The sequence below is a fragment of the Balaenoptera borealis genome, assembly GCF_965194805.1.
Source record: "Balaenoptera borealis genome assembly, chromosome: 18".
In the NCBI taxonomy this organism is placed as follows: Eukaryota; Metazoa; Chordata; class Mammalia; order Artiodactyla; family Balaenopteridae; genus Balaenoptera; species Balaenoptera borealis.
Genome location: NC_138877.1, coordinates 1,879,044 through 1,902,195, shown reverse-complemented (window position 1 = coordinate 1,902,195; position 23,152 = coordinate 1,879,044). Strand labels below are relative to the sequence as shown.

At 48.5% G+C, this 23,152-nt stretch overlaps 1 protein-coding gene across 1 annotated transcript in view; it reads left to right on the top strand.

Annotated features, from left to right (window-relative positions):
• The window catches only part of CRYL1 (crystallin lambda 1), an 80,119-nt gene that overhangs the window by 17,720 nt on the left and 39,247 nt on the right, over window positions 1–23,152 (top strand). The window contains exon 3 of the mRNA XM_082364957.1: window positions 6,899–7,025. Within this exon, the coding sequence (XP_082221083.1) occupies window positions 6,899–7,025 (127 nt within the window). The remainder of the gene's footprint in view (window positions 1–6,898; window positions 7,026–23,152) is intronic.

The window sequence follows — 23,152 nt, the reverse complement described above, 5'->3', positions numbered from 1 at the left end:
GAACTGGTTGTACTTCTGACAGGAAGTGGGATTTCAGGATATCTTGTGACTGCCTCAGCTCAGATTGTTGCTGGCAAAAGCCTCCAGGAGAGTTGGGTTTCAGTGCTGTCTGGTCACCCTCCTAGGTGGGGCACCACTCCGTTTTAGGTTTTGTGACTAACGTAAGGCCACCTGCTCTCCTCTCTTAAATCATGGGATTTTCAAATGTGCCATTCCTGCACCAGAGACCAAGTTAAGAGGCTCGAATCCAAACCGTACTTTTGTGAATATTTTGTTCAGGAAGATGAGTTCTGAGTGTCCCAATCTTTTCAGCCAGGAAAGAATTATCACTGCTTCTTTCCGTAAGAGAACCATCGGCCTGCAGGCTGAAATGACTGTTGGCTCATGTCGACAGCCACGCTGGGTGTTGGCTGTGGTCCTGAGAGGTTCAGGACCCCAAGATGAAGTGTCCCTGACCATGTCTTAGGCATGAGGCTTAAGGAGAGCCAACTTTATCCCTTTGTCAAGAAGCATAAACAGTGTATCTTCCCGATTGGGTTGAATTGACTGGTGGGTCATTGCTGTGCTCAAAGAGCACCCTTTTTCTTTTTTTTTTTTTTTTTAAATATTTATTTAGGCTGCGTCGTGTCTTAGTTGCGGCATGTGGGATCTAGTTCCCTGACCAGGGATCGAACCCGGGCCCCCTGCATTGGGAGCACAGAGTTTTACCCACTGGACCGCCAGGGAAGTCCCAAGGAACATCCTTTTGTGGCCCCTATTCTTTGGTCCTTGTTGTCACACAGGTGAGGACAGAGCTCTGCCTTCCTCTCGGCGCCCCTCGGTGTTTGATCTCCAAACACCAGCCAGGATGGGCACAGAAATAAAGCGATTCTTGTCCCCAGAGCCTAGAACATATTGAGCACTAGCTCAATAGTTTTAACTGAGTCATAGGAACGTTTTCTAGAGTCTGTGGCTGTGTTTTTCATAGACTTTTCTGCTTTCTGTCCTGCCCTTGCAGTTCAGCTCACTTACCATATTCAGTTCTTCTGAACATCCTATAGTAGAATATAAAATGTTGAAACTCTTTACTCCTGCATGAAAATTCTATGAGTTTTAGACCTATTAAACGCAAATCTTTAGTGGGTTGAAATGGTACATCTCGATTCTAAACTTGCAAAAATGAACTTGAACTGGGTCAAGTTGATTTTTGAAATATTAAAACATTAAAAGATAAAAGAAATTATCACAACTCATATCACGCCAAGAGTACTTAGTAAATTAAAAAAAAAAAAAGAATGCTGTCATCCAAGACTAATCTTTTTCTAACAAGGTGGCAAAATGAGTCACTTAAAACTTCACATATTTAAATCCCATAATAGAAAGGGAGCTTGACCTTGAAAAACCCATTAGCAGATGCTTTGCCACTTAGCTTTTGTTCTCCATTGTATGCTCAATGCTTGGCATGTATTAGGGCTCAGGAATTTGAGAGGATGGGTGTATTTTAAGGAGAAAAACAAAAATCAAGTAAACAAAGTTGTAATGTGGACCCAGACATTGGGGCTCCTCATGACTTGGGTCCAGTCTCCTTTCCACGTGGTACCAGGGCCGTTCTAGCCTCACGGGACCAGGAGCCCTGGCCTGGGCCATCAGGACTCCGAATGACCACCCCAGGCAGGGCGGAGGACCAGCTGCCTGTCTGGCTGGAGCCCCGTCTGAAATCGCTGTCTTTGGGTGAACTCTTCTCAGTTTCTTTACTGCCACCTCTACCATGTGGCGACGGTCACTCTGAATTTGAGTCCACTAGAAATGAATCTGCTTTCTACGTAGATATGGGTTTAACAGGCCCGCAGAGGTGAGCCCGTCTCCTGACTAACTGAGCAGCCCCCTGGCCCAGTGACTGGGTCCCTGACTCGTTTTTAACTTGCTACCCAGGCCTCTGCACTTGCTTCAATATCTTGAACCCAGTTTTGATCTGGACCCTCTGCACCGGTCTGTCCTGGATTGAAACTGACTTTTCGTTGTCCACATAGCTTTGGCCGGAATAACTGAGGGTAATAGATCACAGAATGGCCACAGATGGCTCCCATCTGCGTCGGCTACGGTTACCAAAAAAAGTATGCCGTCTAGTAGCTGGAGCTATAAGAAACATGCACAAGACGCTCATGGAGACATTTTTTCAAGTGTATTAAAGGCCAGTAAAGAAGACGTAAGTCAGTGGGCAGGAGCCTGTCTGCAGGAGTTTAACAAAGACGGTGCGGAGCAGCGGTTGACCAGACATACCTGGGCTGCGAAGTTCAGAAGTGACCTGAGTGCCATCGCCAGAAGTTGACACCAGTGGGCCGTCAGTTCAGCGGGTTGTTGATCCTGACGTTGTCTGTGTGTTCACGGGTCTTGCTGGCCCTTGGCTGTCACTAGGACAGTTCAAATAATTGCGTCATGTTAGTTATTTACCCCTCTTCCCAAACTGAAGTGGCTTTTGCTTTCTCTGATCTGTAAAAGTTACATATGCTAACTGTACATTTAAAATTGGGGAGAAATCAGAGTACTTTGGCTATCTCTGAATGGCAGGGTTAGGAGTGACTGTTGTTGGGTTTGGGGGATTCACGCCGACCTCCCCATCCTGCGGGGCCCGGGTGGGAGGACACGCGTGTTCCCAGGGAGGGGAAGGCTGTGAAGGTTCACATAGACTTAAGTCAGCGTGCGGACTCAGAATGTGAATCCTGGTCGTTTCTCCCTGTGAGGTTTCCTGCAACGACAAATAGGAAAGCAGGGGACACTTTTGTTAACCGGGCTTCGGCCTGATACTCCAGTGAAAACGTTGGTGGAATTGACCCACTGAGGCTGAAGCAGGCCCTCTGCTCCCTGGGGTGTCTCCCGCCCAAGGGAAGAGACCTTTGAGTGCCTGAGAGGGGTGACAGCGGGGCCCTGGGTCCCAGCAGGCAGATCCTCTGGCCTTCTGTGGGACAGATGGAGGGACTTTTCTATCTACCGCATATTGAACTTCAACTGCTTCCTGAGAGGTTTTCAGATTGAGGCGTCCAGGGGCCTGGGCCTGTAACCCGTGTGAATAAAGGGTGGGGAGAGAATGGAGTGTGGGAGGTGCAGCCCTTGGCGGATGGGGGACCAGCTCTGGGGGAAGGGATTCCAGATTTTAAAGGGCCTGTGCGGTCAAACGAAGTCTGGGGCTCCTATTTTTAATAAAAAGTTTGGTATTTTCCCACTTCAGAGGCACTGAAAATGATAAAAATGAGATGAATGAATGTAAAGAAAGTGTCTGCACAACATTTCACCGCAGGAGGAGAGGGCACTGCGGGGCATGGTCCCGACGTAACTGGGGCCTTTGTGGGGCGTCAGCTCGATGCAGTTGAGCACCCCCGGGCCCTGGGACACGTCTGGCCTGGCCTCTCGTTTCCCAGCTGGCCCCTGCCCTGTGCCTCTGTGATTTAGGATTTTTGTTGGCGGAGGCCAAGGAGACTCGCGTTCGTGAGCTTGGTCCTGCCTGGCGCTGCCCCCCCCCCCCCCCCCCCGCTTCCTCTCCATCTCCAGCTGCCTCAGTGCCTCAGACCTCAGGGAAGAGGGGGGAAGTAGAGAAACCTGCCCCACATCCCCTTGGGACTTCATAACAGGCTGACAGTGAGGTTCCTTGTGGAGCTGGCCGCAGACAGGAAGCAGGCAGCGAGGGCGGGGCTGCAGGCGGGGTGCAGAGCATAGGGAGGTCAGGACACCAGGAATCCTCTGAAGCAGCTCAGTGCCTAGGTTGTTATATTTTAAACAATTTTATTAAGGAAATGCATGCATAAAGACAAGTATTACTAGAGTTTATAACCCAAACCCACAGTCTCCTGTCCCCTGTCCTACACCTGGGCTTGGGATCTGACCTGGGAACACATTCTGCTGTTTGGGGAATATTTGTGTTTTATTTCTTTGATAAGTTCTTATCTTTTTAAATTAAAAAATGTCTGTTTTGAATAAAATCGCAAAAACAAATATACAAAAAGATCACCCATTTTGTACCCTATACTGATAATTGTTAACGTCTCCTTTTCTCCTAACTTTGCTGAAGTTAGGAGCCTTGAGTCCTGGTGCTGGGCTGACCTCTAGAGGTCAGGCTGGGGCACTGCAGCCTCTTAGCTGGCGCTCTAGTGGAACCGCGTTCTTGGCCTCCGAGTAGAGTAGTGAGTGTATGAGGCTGAGAAGCCAGCTGAGAGTCGTGCCTTTTCCAGGTATTTATGTTCGTCCCCTGCAAAGCTCGAGGCAGAAGTTCTTCCAAAACACTCAATGAAGAATATTGGAACTAGTGTAACTAGCTTTTTTGGTTTGTTTGTTTTAGCTGATATACCACAGCTCTTCCAAATCATTTATATGACAAAACTCTCACAGATTCCGTCTCCTTTTAAAAAATTGAAGGCTGAGTCCCCTGCGTGGTGATGGCCTGCGAGGGCTTCTTCACGAAGCCGTCCCAGAAGCAGGAGAGGCTGCGTCCACCTGATGCGTCGTGGACTTGTTCTCTTTGCCTGAAGCTTCTTTTTGGTAAAATAATAAAGAAACCTGTATTTCAGCACATCTTTCCGTTTTTTCACAGTAACAGTGGCAAGAAAGTTTCTCTTCCTCAGTTTGTAGCTAAAGCAAAATACAAAATGCACAGATTTAAGAAAAAAACAGAACAAGGGAGCTGGCCGACCCACGTGGGCCCTGGCGCCTCAGGAGCACTGGCCCCCGCGGGACAGGGCAGGACAGGACAGGACAGGACAGGACAAGGCAGGACAGGACAGGACAGGACAGGACAGGACAGCGCAGGGCAGGACAAGGCAGGACAGGGCAGGACAGGACAGGACAGGGCAGGGCAGGACAAGGCCGGACAGGACAGGGCAGGACAGGACAGGAGAAGACAGGACAGGACGGGATGAGCAGGGCTGCCCGTGGGTTACCTGGGCTCAGGGACGCCCTGCAGACACCAGCCCAGGGCCATCCCTTCTGTCCAGGCCTCACTCACATGATGCCCGGCCTTCCCGTGGCCTCCTGTTCCCGCAGTGCCCGGTCCAGTGACCTGAGACCCAGACCCTCCAGGCAACTGGCCACGCTCAAGCCATCGCCCCATCCCAGGGCCTCCCCGACCCCTGGCTGACACCCTGCGCCCAGGAGCACCAACCCGACTTGTTCCCTCCGAAGGACTCCGAGGGCTTAAAGATAAAACTTGCGGCCTGAAACCATGTGAAAGTGGCTGAGTCACTGGCAGAGAAATCCAGAGAATGTTCTGGAAAGCCTGTGCATGTTTGTGCGTGTGCTTACCTTGTGTATTTAACGTGTCGTGAGTTACAGCCACGCGGCCCTGGTCCACATTGCGAGGCGCCTCCTTGTGCCCTTCTCCCCAGGGGCCCACTGAGGCTGAACAACCACTGGTTTCTGGTTTTACCCACCATGGGCCTTGTTTCACCCTTTAAAAATTAAAAAAAAAAAAAAGTTTAATTGTAAAATACATATAACATAAGATTTATTATCTTAATAATTTTTGTGTCCAGTTCAGTGACATTAAGTACATTCACACTGTTGTACAACCCTCTGTCTCCATAACTCTTGTCATCGTCATCTTGCAAAACTGAAACTCTGTCCCCATGAAACAGAAACCTACCCCCCCAGCCCCTGGCAACCCCCATTCTCTCTCTGTTTCTGTGAAGTTGGTTATTCTAGGGACCTCATACAAGTGGAATCATACAGTACTTGTCCTTCTGTGGCTGGGTTGTTTCACTGAGCATAATGTCCTCAAGGTTCGTCCACGGTGTTGTAACCGGAAGTGGGGTCCGAACTCTCGCCACTCAAAAGCCAATAAAGAGGCCAGGCTGGTGGAAAGGAAGGTTTGCTTTATTTTGCAGGCCGGCAGCCGGGGTGGGGGGCAGGGGAGACGAACATCTGTCCAAAGGCCGACTCCCCCCGCTGACAACCAGGGGGCAAGAGCTTTTACAGACAGCTTTTATTCTACCGGCAGAAACAGCACAGGCACCTCTGACAGTCACCATGAACTTGGTCATCGGTGGTCTGACCAACGTCATCTTGATTGTTTTAGGTACAGTTAACCTTCAGTTCCGCGTTCGGTTTGTTTCCATCTCTTTGAGGCCAGTTCTCGGAATTGTGGCAGCTTCTGTCATGGCTACAGTCTGGTCATCATGGAGTTAACTTCTTCCACCTGGTGAGGGTTTCAGTATCTACAAGACAGCTCACAGGATAGGCTCAGAGTATTATCTCTATCCCTTAAGGGGGAACTAAAGGTCCTTGACTATGCTTAATGATTAAACTATTATTATTTGGTCTCCTTTGACTGTTTTCCTTTGTTTCTGCGTTTTCTCACTTCTCTGATTAAACTTATTCTTTGGCTAAAGTTTTTCCACAGACAAAAGGCAGGCTGAGGACATGGTGGGCAGGGACCACAGCGTCCTGCTGCGTTTCAGTGTAGCCTGTGTCAGGATTTCCTTCCCTCTTAAGACTGAATAACATTCCATTGTGTGGTTGTGTATCCATTCATCTGTCTGTGGACATGGGGTTGTTTCCCTCTTTTGGCCACTGAGCAATGCTGGTATGGACACGGGGGTACAAATATGTGTTTGAGTCCCAGCTTTTAGCTTTCGGGAGTATACACCCAAAAGCGGAGTTGCTGGTTCCTGATGGTCCTATTTTTAACTTTTTGAGAAACCACCCAACATTTGCCCCCCTGGCTGCAGCTTTTACATTCCAGCCAGCAGTGCACAAGGCTGTTTCTCCACATCCCCGCCAGTGCTTGGTTTCTTCTCTCTTCTGTTCACCGTCAGCATCCTAATGGGCGTCCCGTGGTTTTGATTTGCATTTTCCTGCTGATGAGTAACATAGACCTCTGTTTGATTTTGAATTGTTTCCGAATACTCACGGCTCACTCTGCACTGCTTTCCAGAAAAGAGATGAAGTCGCTGGAACAGTCGGGCTCCCTGAAAGGCTCGCTGGGCGCCGAGGGGCAGCTGTCGCTCATCAGCGGTTGCTCCGACATCCGGGAGGCGGTGGAGGGCGCCCTGCACGTCCAGGTGAGTGGGGACACCTGCCCGTCGGGGCTGGAACAGCCCGCCTCCCAGCTCCTTGGGCCAAAGGCAGTCGAAGGCGTGGGCATTGTGGACCTGCAGGTCAGGATGCTGTTCACGTGACAGGAAACGCTGTCTTTAACCGTCTGGTACGTGGGCTCTCGTCAAACCCCTGGGATAGTGTTATCTTTCAGGGGTGTTAGAATGTTGAGCAAAAATACATTTTCTGGAGAGCTAACACTGTTATTTTGTTTTTCTTCTAATTGAATGAGAGATGATGTTCTTGTTCTCATATGCAATTGTGTAAAAGCTTAAAGAAATCACCCAAAAGAAACCCTTTCATTTCTTGTGGCCTTTGCATTTAGTTTTTCCAACAACGTCACTCAGCAAAAGTGGGCTCTCTGGGGGCCCTGTCCCTACCGCCGAGGATGCTCCAGGCCGAGTGGGAGGTGGCCTCGGGGCCAGGGGAGCAGCTCGGTGCCCTCGCAGGGGCCAGCCCACCCGGGCCCACGGGCAGCTCCCGCCCCACTAAGACCCCGGCGTCACCCCGGCTTCTGAAATGTGACGCTCGCTGCCCGGGGTTGACGCGGCTTCGCTCCGGAGCCCCCTCGCTGTCTGTGCAGTCGGTGCTGATGTTTCGTCTGCTCTGTGACGCTGGTTGAGCTGAGAATGTGGGAGCAAACCCGGGGCCTGAGCGTGTTTCCTGGCCCGGAGGCCTAGGGCCTGACGCTCCTCCAGCTCACACAGCAAAGCTCCGCATCGCCTCCTGGCCTTTCCACCCGGGTCTTGTGACACCGAGGGCTCTGAGGGGCCCCGGCGTTACTGCTTAGCCTTCCTGACGTGGCCCTGAGCGCCCAGGGGTCCTCCCAGCACGGTCCCCGCAGAGCAGGGTCTTCACGTGCTTAGCCTGTTTTTAAGGGAAGTGTCTTCTCTTCTGCGACCCTGCTGGAGGAGGGGGAGGTAGGTTGTGCTGCTCGTGGCGCCAGCAGGGACCCCCTGCAGGGGCGAGGGGACAGGGGACCGAGGGGTCCAGAACAGACCTCGAGCCGCCCACCCTGCACTGAGCAGCTGAGGGCCTTTCTCCGGTTTCCTGACCCGACCCCTCGTCCTGGTCCGGCGAGGGTGGGACACCCGTGCCTGGGTCGTTGTGGTCACATCAGGTGACCCTAATGCAAGGCCAAGCTCCATTGCCTCCAATGAGAACATTAATAAATTCCTTTTTGTGGTCGATTTGATATATAATATTTACACGACGGAAATGAAAGTTTATAATGACACGTATGACGTGACCTGACATGTGAACATGTGACCACACGTTTCACAGAACACTCGTTCAGACTTTTAACGGTGCCTGACTTGGCATCTGTCTTCACTAAGTGACTTGAGCCTCTTTTCTTTTTTTTTTTTTTTAATTAATTAATTTCATTTTTGGCTGCCTGGGGTCTTGGTTGCTGCTCGCCAGCTTTTCTCTACTTGCGGTGAGCGGGGGCTACTCTTCGTTGTGGTGCACTGGCTTCTCACTGTCGTGGCTTCTCTTATTGCGGAGCACGGGCTCTAGGCGCACGGGCTTCCGTAGTTGTGGCTTGTGGGCTCAGTAGTTGTGGCTCGTGGGCTCCAGAGCGCAGGCTCAGTAGTTGTGGCGCACGGGTTTAGTTGCTCCGCGGCATGTGGGATCTTCCCGGACCAGGGATCAAAACTGTGTCCCCTGCATTGGCAGGCGAATTCTTAACCACTGCGCCACCAGGGAAACCGGCAACTAATGCATCTTATTTTCACCTTATGTTTTCCAAACAAATGAGAAAATAAATCCCCCGAATCAAAACCTGCCTGATGTGATACCATGTGTTTGTTAAATTATATTAGGTTTCTAACGATCTGGGGATGTTAAAAATTTATTTTAAAGAGTAAAGAAAGTTTGGGAGAATCCTACTCGGGTCCATTATTCCAAAAATGTTTTAGTACCTTCCTGTATTTGTATTTCTTTCCATTTCTTCTGTTTATTTTCTCTCTTTCTCTAACATACTTGACATTATACTGTAAATAGAATTTTGCATCATGGTTTTTGGTTAGGACTTTACAACCTTTCTTGCCTTCCTGTCTCTATCAGATAGATGTATAATTTTTGGACTTTAAAAAAAAACTGTTATGTTTATCATGTGGTAACTAACCTGAGAGAACCTTCCATCTAAAAATGACCTTGAGGCTGAAGGGCCAAGGCCACGGCTGCATCCGCTCCCCGCCAGCCTCATGGCACCTCCCCGTCTTAGCGCCCGGAGACTTCCTGCTAGCCTCCCCTTCTTAGCAATTCTTTATGGCTCCCTTTTTCCCAATTACAAAAGGAAAAATTCTCATTGTAGAAAAATTAATCCAGGCTACTTGGAGACTTTTTTTTAACAAAAAGAAAACGATCATTACTTTAGTGAATTGTCCAAAGTCAGGAGGCAGAGCATGTGAATTAATACAAACAACACTTCCACCACAAACCATCCAGTTGTGGGATTTACTGAGTCCCGAGGGGTCACAGCCCCAGAAATGTGAGCGTAGTTCTTTGTGGTCAGTTTGTCTTCTACCCAGACCCCAGCGGGCGGGAGCCTGGGTCAGAAGGTTTCCTAACACGCTGCTGAAATGTGGGAGCGTGCAAGAATGGAACCTGAATTTCTAGAACTTAGTGCAATTTTGAAATCAAATCTTGCCTGGCAAGAGAATCTACCGTGCTGGAAAAATAAGTTTATTCTGAAAAGCCCGTCTAATGCATTGGCTGTTACAGAGCATTAAGGCTCATTAGCTGTGGTACAAAGGCTTCATCTCACCTCTGGAATTTCAGACCTGAGATCAAGGTATCTGGTAGGAGCCCTGGGAATGGTCATGGAATTATGTATGAGCTTTAAGTGGACTTACCTTACACAAGCAGGACAGCAGCCGAGATCTAGAAGTAAAAATGATATTTATCCATGTAGATGTGAGAATTTGCATCTGAACCTTACCCGTAAAATTTAGAAAATGCGAGTCTTTTTTTTTTTTTTTTTTGGCTGTGTTTGGTCTTCGTTGCTGCGCGCGTGTCCCCTGCATTGGCAGGCGGATTCTTGACCCCTGTGCCACCAGGGAAGTCCATGCTAGTCATGTCGGTAAGGACTCGGAGACTGTCAGTAATTACAGGAAGCAGTGTTCACGATAAATACGACAGTTTAAATTTGTACATTTTCTTAAAGAATGCAAACTTGTTGGACTTTTGGTCTTGGTCCACTGAGGCTCAGAAAGATCCTCCTTTTGGTGGGTTGGGGTGGTTGGAGTGGGAGGGTTGTGTTCAAGTATGGCGGGAGCACATGGGGCGACCAGCACTGAGAGTGCACAGGAGTGCACATTGAAACTTGAATTTCATTTTTCCTGTTCGTGTGTGTGTGTGTGTTTTAATTTGTAAAATCAGGCTCTAGTTTACATACAGTAAACTCTGGCAGTTTTAGTGTCCTGTCCTGTGTGTTCTGAGAAATGCGTGAAGTCAGCTCACCCCCCCACCAGCTTGAGAGCATGCCCGTCACCCCACAAGGTCCCCTCCTTCCCCTTTGCCATCAACCTCCCTTCCCCATCCCCAGGCCCGCAGCCACTGGTCTGGTTCTGTCCCTAGAGTTTTGCCTATTCCATAATGTGGTATAAGGTGGAATCGCCAGAGCTTGCACGTGCTTTGTTAGATTCATACATAAATAGGTCATGAATTAGGTACTATTGTAAAAGGTACCTTCAAAAAGTTTCAACTTCTAATTGCTCGCTGCTAGCACATAGTAATATAGTTATAGTTAAAAGTGTGTTGTTTAATTTATTTAAATTTGGGAGGATTTTCCATATATCTTTGTTATTGATTTCTACTTTAAGTCCATTATAGTCCCAAAACATACTTTATGTGATTTCAATTCTTTTAATTTGTTGAGACGTATTTTATAACCCAGGATATAGTCTATTTTGGTGAATATTCCATGTGCAGTTGAGAAAAATGTGTATTCTGCTGTTGTTGAGAGGAGTGAACTGTAGATATCAACTAGGTCATGTTGCTTGTTAGTGTTATTCGGGTCTTTTTTTTTTTTTTGGCTGGGTCGGGTCTTCGTTGCTGTGAGTGGGCTTTCTCTAGTTGTGGTGAGCGGGGACTACTCTTCATTGCGGTGCGCGGGCTTCTCTTGTTGTGGAGCACGGGCTGTAGGCGCACGGGCTTCAGTAATTGTGGCAGGCGGGCTCAGTAGTTGTGGCTCGCGGGCTCTAGAGCGCAGGCTCAGTAGTTGTGGCGCACGGGCTTAGTTGCTCCGCGGCATGTGGGATCTTCCTGGACCAGGGCTTGAACCCATGTCCCCTGCATAGGCAGGCAGATTCTTAAGCACTGCGCCACCAGGGAAGTCCAGGGTCTTTTCTATCCTAATGGATTTTCTGTCTACTTATTCTATCCAACACTGAGAGGAAAGTGTTGACGCCTGTAATTATGGATTCATTTCTCAATTAGTTCAAACTAGGCATGTAGTTGGGTCTTGAGCTTTTATCCTACAGACTCTGTCTTTTATTTATTTATTTATTTTTAATGTTATTTTAAAAAAATTTTTGGCTGCACAGCATGTGGGATCTTAGTTCCCTGACCAGGGATCGAATCTGTGCCCCTTACAGTGGGAGTGCAGAGTCTTAACCGCTGGACTGCCAGGGAAGTCCCAAGACTCTTTTAATTAGCATGTTTTGGTCCATTTAATTTAATGTAATTATTGATAAGGTGGATTAAAATCTACTGTGTTGCTTGTTGTTTTCCATTTGTTTCATTTGTTTTTTGTTCTTCTCTTCACCCTTATTTTTGTCTGGCTTTTAGATTGAATATTTTTTATCATTTCATTTTATTTCCATGATTGTTCATTATTTATACCTCTTAAAATATTTTTTTGGTGATTACCATAGGATTTATGAAATTCCTTTTTAACTAGTCATGGTCTACCTTCATGTGTCATGTAAGAACCTTACAGCATACTCCCAGCTCCTCCCTCTTTTGTGTTGTTGTCATAGATTTTCCTTTTACACATCCTGTAGCAGCGAATACAGCTGCTGCTTTTTCTTCATACAGTCAACTAACATTTAGAGCAATTAAAATTAAATTTTATATTTACCTGCATTTTCACTGTTCCAGCACTCTTCATTTTTTTGTGTAAGCCCCAGTTTCTCCTGGATCTGTGGTTTTATGTTCATTTTGGAAATACCTTGGCCAGTATCTCTTCAAGTTTTTTATTGGTACCCAGTCTCTCTTCTTCTGCAATTTCAATTACATGTATATTAGAGTATTTCATGATGTTCCAGAGCTTTTGGATTCTCTGTTCTGTTTTGTTTTGTTTTGTTTTTTCTCCCAGCTTTTTTTCTCTTTGTGTTTTTGTTTGGGTAATTTCTACTGACCTATCTTTCATTTCATTGAGTATTTCTTCATCTCTGTAGAGTCTACTAATGAGACTGTATTAATTACCTATTGCTGTATAACAGATTACCCCAAACAGAGTAATTTAAAACAACAATAAACATATATAATCTTGGGAGTGCCTTGGCTGAGTGGTTCTGGCTTTGGGTCTCTTGATGTTTCAGTTAAGGTATTGGCCAGGGTAGATATTGGCTATTGTCTGAGACCTGGTGCGACTGGGGGGTTCATTTTCAAGATGGATCATTGACATGGCTGCCAAATTGATTGATAGGAAGCTGTGGTTCCTCCCCGTGTAGACCTCTCCGTGGGTCTACCTGAATGTCCTTGTGACATGGTAGTTGGCTTCCCCCAGACGAGTGATGTCAGAGAGCACATGCTGAAAGCTGGCCTCCAAAGTCACATGCTGCCATTTTACACAGGTCAGCCTATGCAGTGTGGGTGGGACCCACACAAGGGCACGCACACCAGGAGGCAGGGGCTCATAATAGTTTCCATCTCTCTGCTGAAACTGCCTATCTGTTCCCTTTGCCACTAGAGTATTTAACATGTTGAGTCATAGTTATTTTCAGTTCTCTGATAGTTCTAACATGTGGATTATCTCTGAGTCTAATTCTGTTGACTGCTTTGTCTCTTGGCACGAGGTGGTTTCCCTTGCTCTTTTGTGTCCCTCGTAAGTTTTCACTGAATGCTGAGATTCAGTGTATAGTGTAGCAGCGCCTGGGCTAAGCAGTGTTTACGCCTGCACGTGGGCATGCCTTTTCCTGCTAAACTGTGGGTGTGGGGATTGAGTCCACCTGGTCAGGACTCAGCTGCAGTTGTACTGTTCGTGGTCACCTTCAGTGCATCACCCGCTTCACATTCCTCGAGCATCGTCTCGTGTGTTTGGGGAGGCTGGGTAGCTGGAGAGGTTTTCTCAGTGCTCCTGGCCTGCTCTCAGCTTTTAGTTTTCTTTGGCCCCAGCCCCGTGGAGGGGGGTCTCTCTCTCTCTTCATGCCCTTGCTCCTCCCCCAGAGGTGGACTGCTGTCGTTTGTTAGGTCAGCTTTGGTCTTAGGCCAGCTCTGTGCACCTTGACTGTGGGTGGAGCTTTCTCAGTGGTCCCGCCTCTCCTCCCTGTGGCGGCCAAATCCTACCTTGTGTTTTTGGTGAGTCTTACACAGAGAGAGTTTTCTGCCCCTTCCTCAGCAGAGTTTCTTGGCCATGGCACTGTTGGCATTTGGGCTGGATTGTTCTTTGTTGTCGGGGCTGCCCTGTGCACTGCAGGAGGTTGAGCAGCGTCCCTGACCTCTGCCCACCAGATGACAGGAGCACCCCCTCCCGTCCTTTATTTATTTATTTATTTATTATTTATTTTGGCTGTGCTGGGTCTTCATTGCAGTGCACAGGCTTCTCTAGTTGCAGCAGGTGGGCTTAGTGGTGGCATGTGGGATCTAGTTCCCTGACCAGGGATCGAACCCAGGCTCCCTGCATTGGGAGCGCGGAGTCTTAGCCGCTGGACCGCCAGGGAAGTCCCCTCCTGCAGTTCTGACAGCCAGAAATGTCTCGTGACGTTGTCACATAACCTGGATGAGGACCGCTGTTCTGATGGCACGGGATTCTTTGTGACCTGGTGAGGGTTTCCCTTCTGCCGCCCCCCACCCCCCATGGCAGGGGGCCTTTAGAGTTTGCTCCCCGTCACACAGTGGCTTGACTGGTGTCTGGGAATCGGGCTGCTGGGCTTGGTGCCTGCCCGCAGCTGTGGCCGCCTCCCCTCCAGGCCTGCCCCGCGAGAGGAGTGGGTGTGAGCTGTGCTCTGTCTGTACCTCCTGGTGGCCTAGGCCCTCCCGCCAGCTCACACTCAGCAGTTTGTTGGGCTTTGGGTTGACTTCTCATCTGCTTTAGTGGTGCCTGCAGAGTCTTCCTCTGAGCTCTGCCCTAGGGGACCAAGCCTCCAGTCTCTCTTTGGAGAGGCCGGTCTTTCCTTGGATTTCAGGCTATTGGGTTGTTCTGTGATCTCAGCTAGGTCCAAGAAAAGTTATGATTTTGTAATTTATCTGGCTTTTCCTTGTTTGTAGGGTGGGAGTGAAGTTCTCCACTGCTTTCACGTCCCCATAGGGTCTTTATTATCCTTATTTTTATAAACTGGAACATAATGTTTATATTTAAAATAGGAATAACATTTCTTCAAACATTTTTTGTTGTCCTAAAAATTTCAGAAGTGGTTCACACTTGTTGGGGAAAAAAAAAGAAGCATAAAGTTGTATATGAGGGGGACTTCCCTGGTGGCGCAGTGGTTAAGAATCCACCTGCCAATGCAGGGGACACGGGTTCGAGCCCTGGTCCAGGAAGATCCCACATGCCGCGGAGCAACTAAGCCCGTGCGCCACAGCTACTGAGCCTGCGCTCTAAAGCCCGCGAGCCACAACTACTGAAACCCGCGCGCCTAGAGCCCGTGCTCCGCAATAAGAGAAGCCACCGCAATGAGAAGCCCGTGCACCACAACGCAGCCAAAAATAAATAAATAAATAAATTTATTTTTAAAAAAGATGCATATGAAGTAGAAAGTGAAATCCCTTTTTCCTTCACCTCCCAACCCCTGGGGGTGAGTATTGTGAAGAGTTTGGAGTTTATTTATCCAGAGTTCTACAACTCTTGTAATCATATATTACAGACTTAACATTTTCATAATAGGAATCCTATTATGATATAATGTTTTATGACTTGATTTTTGTACTTAATAATATATTATGATTGTTTTTTTCCATGTCCTTATATACTGATCTACCTAGTCGTGTATTTTCTATAGGTTAGGAAATCATTCATTTGTACACTGTTCAATTATTAGCTAAATAACGTGTTTTCACAGTTGAACATTAATGTTTAGAAATAAAACAATTTAAGACATTGTAATAATCTTTATAGTTTGAAGATTAAGAATACAAAGTAAGGCACTGTACGTAGTATTTTGTTGGCCCCTGAAAGTTTGTGTGCTAATAAAGTTTAATATATGGGTCAGCAAATTTTTTAAAAATAAAAGGCCAGCTAGTAAATGTTTTAGGCCTTGAGGCTGAGTACAGCCTCTGGCATATTTTACAGTCCTTCAAAAATGTAAAAGCCATTCTTGGCTGTGGGCCATGGACTGAGTTGGCCTGGGTCATAGTCTGCTGACCCTGCTCCAATATGTTGGAGACGTTTTCTTTCCCCAATATTGAGGACTGGCTTCGGATAGGGAAAGACTTTCACCAGTCAGCCTGGCTAGAGGCTCTGGGGGCCTTTCTGCCCTTTTCTGGGGCTGTATCTCTCTGTAATTCCCCTGTTAGCAGTTTGCCTCGTCCTCTCTTGCTCCCCCTGGTGTCCATTTGCGGCACTGCAGGGTCTCTGGCGCCTCAACGAGCTGTTCCTGAGTCCCCTTTGTTCTCAGTGGCCCCCAGGCATCCAAGGTGTGCCATTCCCGGCAGCGCTGAGAGTCAGGTAGACTGAAACCAGCCCCTCGTGGCCCACGAAAGCAGGCATGTGGGTGTGCGGCATCCTCACGAGGAGAAGCTGTGGGTTGGGCTTTTCCTTCTGGTCCTGAGCTTGACGGCTTAGGGGAGGGGTCTCGTAGATGACACCCACTTCCACGCACTTGTTCTTGGCTTTGCGCCCGCCTGGTCCTGCGACTTCCTAACTGGCTTCTGGAGTTCTCACAGAGGCTTTCTGGGCCGAGGTTGTTGCTACGATTTTGTCTCTGGGGCTTCCTATCCCGCCGTCTTGACGATGTCACTGTAAGAGTTGCACAACAGAAGAGCCGGATCTGGACATCGGGGCATCCCATGCCATGGCCCGAAGTGAGCTCGTCTTTACACGCCCATCTTGTGCGCTTTCTCTGCGAGGCCCCTGCCTGGGTGGGATTCGGTCAATCGAAATCAAATGCCATTTAGAAAACAGCGATCTTACTGCTGCTTCCAGTATCTTGCTTTTACAAATGAAACTTGGTTGATTATCGCTGTGTATCATTCTTCTGTATTTTGAGTTACATTTCTAAGGGCAGGTTCATTAAAAAATGGAACCACGAGGTGTAGGCCCCTTTCTGGCCCTTGGTGGCTTGTTGCTGGCCTTGTGAATTCCCGGCCATTAGGAGCAGCTTATAAGAGCAGCTCATTAAGACAGTGGATTTCAGGCTCACCAGTATTGGGTACATTGATCTTTAAGATGCTTATTAAATTGATTAATGAAAACAGGCGTTTCATTACCCAAATTTGTAACAACAAACATGTCATTGTCCCAACATTGACATTTTTAATTTGGTTCCAAAATTACTGTGAAACTAAATGAGTGATCCTACTTCCCCCTAAACTTAAAAAAATAGAAGCTCATGTCTGTTTAAAAGAGCACTGCAGGACTCTTTTGGAAAGATGGGGTGACGACATTATAACAAAAACTGGAGAGTTGACATAACGTTGACTGTATATAATAGAAATCTAGATAGAAATCTAGATATCCATATGTATCTAAACCTCTCTTTATATAGACAGAAACTTAATTATCCCTTATGCCTTAGAAGTTGTAGGTTGCTGAATTAATACTCAAAGTCAAAATAAGCAAGTGTCTAATATAAACATTTTTATTTTATGAAATCTGTTAGGTGGAGTATATAGATACCAGCTAAGGAAATAATTTTCAATCTTATTGCTCAGTTAAAAACATGGCAAGTCCATTTGAAAGTAGCCATGGCATGCATATTTAATGCTTGGGAAATAGTAAATACTTTTGCAATTGTAACATTAACCTCTAGTTATTTTCCCCAAAGTGTTTTAAAACCCTTTTTGCTATCGGTGGTGGGTGGTCATTGTTGACCAAGAACCTTAGGTACCATACAGCACATTATGGGGGCCTGCCTTTCTCAGAGGTGTATTGTAAGGCATATGAAGGAATCTTGGAATTTAATATTACAAAACACCCAGGAACACCTGGGGCATAACTCCGTGCTGGTGAAAGTCCGGGGCCCCAGCATCCCGCTGCGGGAGCCTCGGGGGCCCCGGGCTGGCGTTTGTTTTCCCCCCAGCTCTCGGGCCCCTGCTGCTGGTGCCACAGTCATCCAGGGCTCAGATCTGCTTACTCTGAGCCACTGCGGTGTTTATTTTCATCTGAAAGTCAGTATTCAAAGGCTTGTTGCCCAGCATATCTGTTTGAACAACTGGGGAAACAATCAGAAGGTTTCTTTCAAGTTGGTGACGGTCACCTCTTAGGAGCTGGGTTGTGCTGTGTCAGACCCGGCCGCCCAGGGCAGAGCGGCCTGCCTGTCACTCAGAAGCCTGGTCACCAGCACGCACTAGCCGCACATTTGTGCAAGGGACCGAGCTCCTGTCGTCCTGGCCGAGCTTCCCCTGGCCCACGGTGTGTGTTGCGATCGGGTGGGGAGCCTGCGAGGGGCGGTGACTCAGCCAGGCCGAGGTGGAGGCCTTCCTGGAGGAGGTGCTTTCATGCTTGGAACCCTTTACGGCGTCCCTTCCTGCTGTTAATCCGTGTGTTACAGGGAGTGTCGGGGCCTTCGACACTTTCTTGCTTTCTTCAGTTGAGCCACTGCCTCTCTTCATGTGCTGGTGGTGTGAGGGCTTGTCCCCTCCTGGGGAGGCCCCCGCACTGAGCGGCCCCCATGTGCCAGTGCGGCTCTGGGGCCGGACCTGTGGCCGAGGAGCTGGGGAGACGGGGCAGAGCAGGGCTTCTGAGTTGACTTGACCCTGAGCCTTGGTGGCCTCTCCCGAGCCTTTGGGGTTGGAACAGGAAAATCCCAAAGGCGAGACGTTGCCGAGCTGCCCGTCTCCCTGAGGCTGGGGAAGCTTGGGCAGCAGGCTGGGGGGCGAGGTGAGAGGCAGGAGAGGGTTCCTCCAGAAGGTCCTTCTGGGCTGGGGTTTTGGCTGGGGGTGGGTTGGGGGACGGGGGAGTTTCCCGTGTCCCCTGTGGGCACAGCTGGCCTCAGCAGCCGGGGCCCCTCCGCACCTGAGGGGCTGGAGGCTGTGTTTTTTCCAAGTCCTCTTCCTGTCCTCTTGTTCTTTCCTAAACTGACCCTCGGAATACTCGGTTTGGCTGTGGGAAAGTGTTACTAGTGACAGTCATTTATATGGGTGGAATTCCATGCAATAATTATGCATAAAGCCAGTTGTTATGGAAAAAGTGCGGGAAAGTATGAAACACACATTGTCACTGCCTTACAACCCTGACTCTTTTCTGCCCTTAAATGGAGCGATTCTCAGCAGCTGTGGCTGAGGTCCAACTGCTGCTCTTTGTAGAATTCAGGGCCACATACCCACCACGCTTTTCGTTTGTACCCTGATATATATATATATTTTAAAATAAATTTATTTATTTAATTTATTTATTTTTGGCTGCATTGGGTCTTCGTGGCTGCTCGTGGGCTTTCTCTAGTTGCGGCGAGCGGGGGCTACTCTTCGTTGCGGTGCACGGGCTTCTCACTGCAGTGGCTTCTCTTGTTGTGGAGCATGGGCTCTAGGCACGCGGGCTTCAGTAGTTGCAGCACGTGGGCTCAGTAGTTATAGCTCGTGGGCTCTAGAGCACAGGCTCAGTAGCTGTGGCGCACGGGCTTAGTTGCTCCGCGGCATGTGGGATCTTCCCGGACCAGGGCTCGAACCCGTGTCCCCTGCATTGGCAGGCGGATTCTTAACCACTGCGCCACCAGGGAAGCTCCTGTGCCCCGATATTTTTATTAACTGTCTGCTGTCTCCCTCACCTCTAAATAGGAAATCCCCTTCTTCAGAGATTAAGAGATGGAAACTGATGTCTTTTATGAAGAGCGTTGAGAGTACAACTGAATTACCCTGTGACTTAGGTCCAATTAACCAGATACGTTTTGGGTACTTTCCTGAGACGTTATTCCTGAAATGTTAGAATAGGTGAGAGGCATTGTTGTTGTTTTTTTGTTTTTTACAATGATCAGACATTGATTCTTTTTTAAATTAATTAATTAATTAATTTTTGGCTGGGTTGGGTCTTCGTTTCTGTGCGAGGGCTTTCTCTAGTTGTGGCAAGCGGGAGCCACTCTTCATCGCGGCGTGCGGGCCTCTCACTATCGCGGCCTCTCTTGTTGCGGAGCACAGGCTCCAGACGCGCAGGCTCAGTAGTTGTGGCTCACGGGCCCCGTTGCTCCGTGGCATGTGGGATCTTCCCAGACCAGGGCGCGAACCCGTGTCCCCTGCATTGGCAGGCAGATTCTCAACCACTGCGCCACCAGGGAAGCCCCGAGAGTCATTGTTTTAAAAATGAGTTATCTTGAGTCCTGCCACCCTCACAAATTACCTGTTTCTGTTTTTCGCTTTCTTTTGATCCTTACAGAATTTTGTGAAACTTTATATTGTGTTTCCCCACCCCCACCTGAACTGAGGGTCTCGTTCTATGTTCCTTTCCTGCTTCTGGGATAGAGATCGTGTTACTGTCAGGTTGGCGGTGCGGGTGCTGGGCATTGGGCTTGGTCCCCTGGCTGTGTGGCCCCCATCCCGCGAGGTCAAAAGAGCCGTCAGCACAGAGGCCCCGGGTGGTACCAACGGCTGAATCTGGCCACATAGAGTTTAAAAACAAAATGTTTTGAATGGCTCATTGATGTTTAAAAATCAGGATATTTTCACGTACAGCGTAGTTTTCTAGTGGCTCTTTAGAATCAGATGATCCGGCAACTGGGAGACTGTTCCCATTGCACCCTGTGCTTCCGTTTTATTTATTTTTTATTTAAAAAAAAATTTTTTTTTAATTTACTTTTTATTAAAAAAATTTTTTTTTTTTTTGGCTGTGCCGGGTCTTAGTCGCGGCATGCGGGATCTTCGTTGCAGCACATGGGATCTTTAGTTGTGGCATGCGAGCTCTTAGTTGCGGCATGTACATGGGATCTAGTTCCCCTGCCAGGGATCAAACCAGGCCCCCTGCATTGGGAGTGCGGAGTCTCACCCACTGGACCACCAGGGAGATCCCCCGGTGCTTCCTTAATCCTAGGCCCCAGGGCTGATTTCATGGTTTTGCACTGTTTTCCTTAGACTGGAGAGGAAAGTGAAGTATTTCTTATATCCGTGTCTCGGGGAAACAGGAACTAGATTGGAGACTAAGGATTTCCCACCACGTGGCTTAGCTCACGTGCTCCCAGTCTGAGCTGGGGGGTCCCTTGTGTTCGCTCCCTCCCGCCCCCCGTCCCTGCAGGCCCAGGTCTCACCCCCAGATCCTGACATCCTGACCATCCTGATGGCACGAAGAGGCACAGAGTGAGTCCAGAGACAGGTTCCAGCTGCCAGACGCTCCTGCCCGTCCCCCTCCCTCCCCTCCCCTGCCCGACCCCCCTCTCCTGGACCCTCCTTTCCCCAGTGACCAAGACCCACGCCGCCCGCACCTGGGCACTGGGGACTGGGGAGCGTTCCAGTACAGTCAGCCCCTCCTCCGCGCCGGGGGCCGCCCAGCCATCCAGCCCGATCGTCAAGGAGGCACGTTTTTCTTACATTCATGTGAGTGGCTAGGGTGTGCGATTAAGCATTGACCTTCTGTCCTCTATGGCAGGTGTACCATCAGATACACACGTGCGCGCACACACACATACACACACACATGGTCTTTTAAGCACACCACCTTATTTTCTCATCAGAAGTACTTGCCAGTCTCTACGTGTGCAGGGTCCTGAGCTCCATTTCCCTGATCACTCGAGAGGTTGGATATTTCAGCTGCTCTCCCCTTCCCCTCTTCCTCGGTTTTCTGGTGAAGCACCTGTTGTACTCTTTGCCCATTTAAACAAAATACTTTAACTCTTCTTTACTGATTTGTAGCAATTATTTAAAAACTTTAGGGGGAGGGTGGGAGGGAGGGAGATGCAAGAGGGAGGAGAAATGGGAACATATTGTATATGTATAACTGATTCACTTTGTTATAAAGCAGAAGCTAACACACCATTGTAAGGCAATTATACTTCAATAAAGATGTTTAAAAAAAAAAAAAAAGAAAAAAAAAAACAAAAACTTTAGGTACAAAATCCTTTATTTTAATATTTAATCACAGTTTCCAGGCTCTCTCGCTTGGATTATGCTGTCTTTTTATGAACATCCTTTTTAAAAAATGTCAATGCAGTCAAGTTTGCCAGTCTCTTATCCTTTATCTCTTGTGCCTTTTAAGTCTTGTGTAAGAATTCTTGTCCCCTGTTTGCAGGTCGGGGCATCTAGAGGGCTGCCTGTAGGAAGTCACGTCCGCGTCCCTGTGGTCAGTGTTCTGTAGACGCTCCACAGGCCCCTGCCAGGCCTTCACTGAGCAGAGGGTCTTCAAATAAACTGCAGAGTAGGGACCAGTGTGGCCCCCGCCTTGGAATGACAAAGCCGCAGTGTGGTCACTGCCTCTGTTTTCTCCCCCTCTTGCTCCAGGGAGGAATCGGGGTCTTTGCTAAACTCCAGCGGTGATGCTTTCAGCTGTTGGCTTGTGACTTCTTTTCACGAGGGAGCGATGAAGCCAAACCTCCAGGTTACTCCCTGGGCATCCTGGGAGCTTTTAATCTAAGTCCAGACCTGGGAAGCCTTCGACATCCCTGTGTTTTGGTTTGTTGCTTAAATAACTCTGTGTTCACTTCTCCAACATTCAGAGGTCCATGGAGGTCAGGTGACCCAGCCAGGACCACACAGCAGGTCCGCGGAGTGGGTCCAGGTTTCTGTGATGCCCAGGTTAGTTTTTTGTTTAGTTCCAAACTATTTCCTGCTGTGAAACTGTGCTTATCTGGCCTTTAGGTCCCTTCTGGATACGTTTAGTGAAGAGGTGGGACTGAAAAATCTGATACCCCTTAAGCTGTGGATATTGTCCCACCTTAAGATGTTCATAAACAACTGCTGGATAAATCAGTCTGCTCCTCTACATAAGCTATCTAAAACTAAGAGCAAATTAAATGTGGAATAAACATTCTAAATCTTTTTATTTTTTTAAAATTTTATTTATTTATTTATTTTTGGCTACGTTGGGTCTTTGTTGCTGTGCGTGGGCTTCTCTAGTTGCGGCGAGCGGGGGCTACTCTTTGTTGCAGTGTGCAGGCTTCAGTAGTTGTGGCACGTGGGCTCAGTAGTTGTGGCTCGTGGGCTCTAGAGCGCAGGCTCAGTAGTTGTGGCACACGGGCTTAGTTGCTCTGCGGCATGAGGGATCTTCCCAGACCAGGGCTCGAACCCGTGTCCCCTGCATTGGCAGGTGGATTCTTTTTTTTTAAATTAATTAATTAATTAATTTATTTATTTATGGCTGTGTTGGGTCTTCGTTTCTGTGCAAGGGCTTTCTCCAGTTGCGGCGAGCGGGGGCCACTCTTCATCACGGTGCACGGGCCTCTCACTATCGCGGCCTCTCTTGTTGCGGAGCACAGGCTCCAGACGCGCAGGCTCAGCAATTGTGTCTCACGGGCCCAGTCGCTCCGCGGCATGTGGGATCCTCCCAGACCAGGGCTCGAACCCGTGTCCCCTGCATTGGCAGGCAGATTCTCAACCACTGCACCACCAGGGAAGCCCTGGCAGGTGGATTCTTAACCACTGCGCCACCAAGTCCCTGAACACATTTTTTAAAGTGGCTTTTGAGAGATTTGCACTGTGAGTTTTGGTTGTAACTGTTGGCAGAATGGATGCTGGTCGCTACTTTGTTAGCAGGTGTCTCTGGGCCCAGAGCCGCCTGGCCTGTGTGGCCACTGCAGGCCCCGCGTGGCTGGAGCACTTGAAACAATGCTGGTCAAACTGACACAGGTGTAAA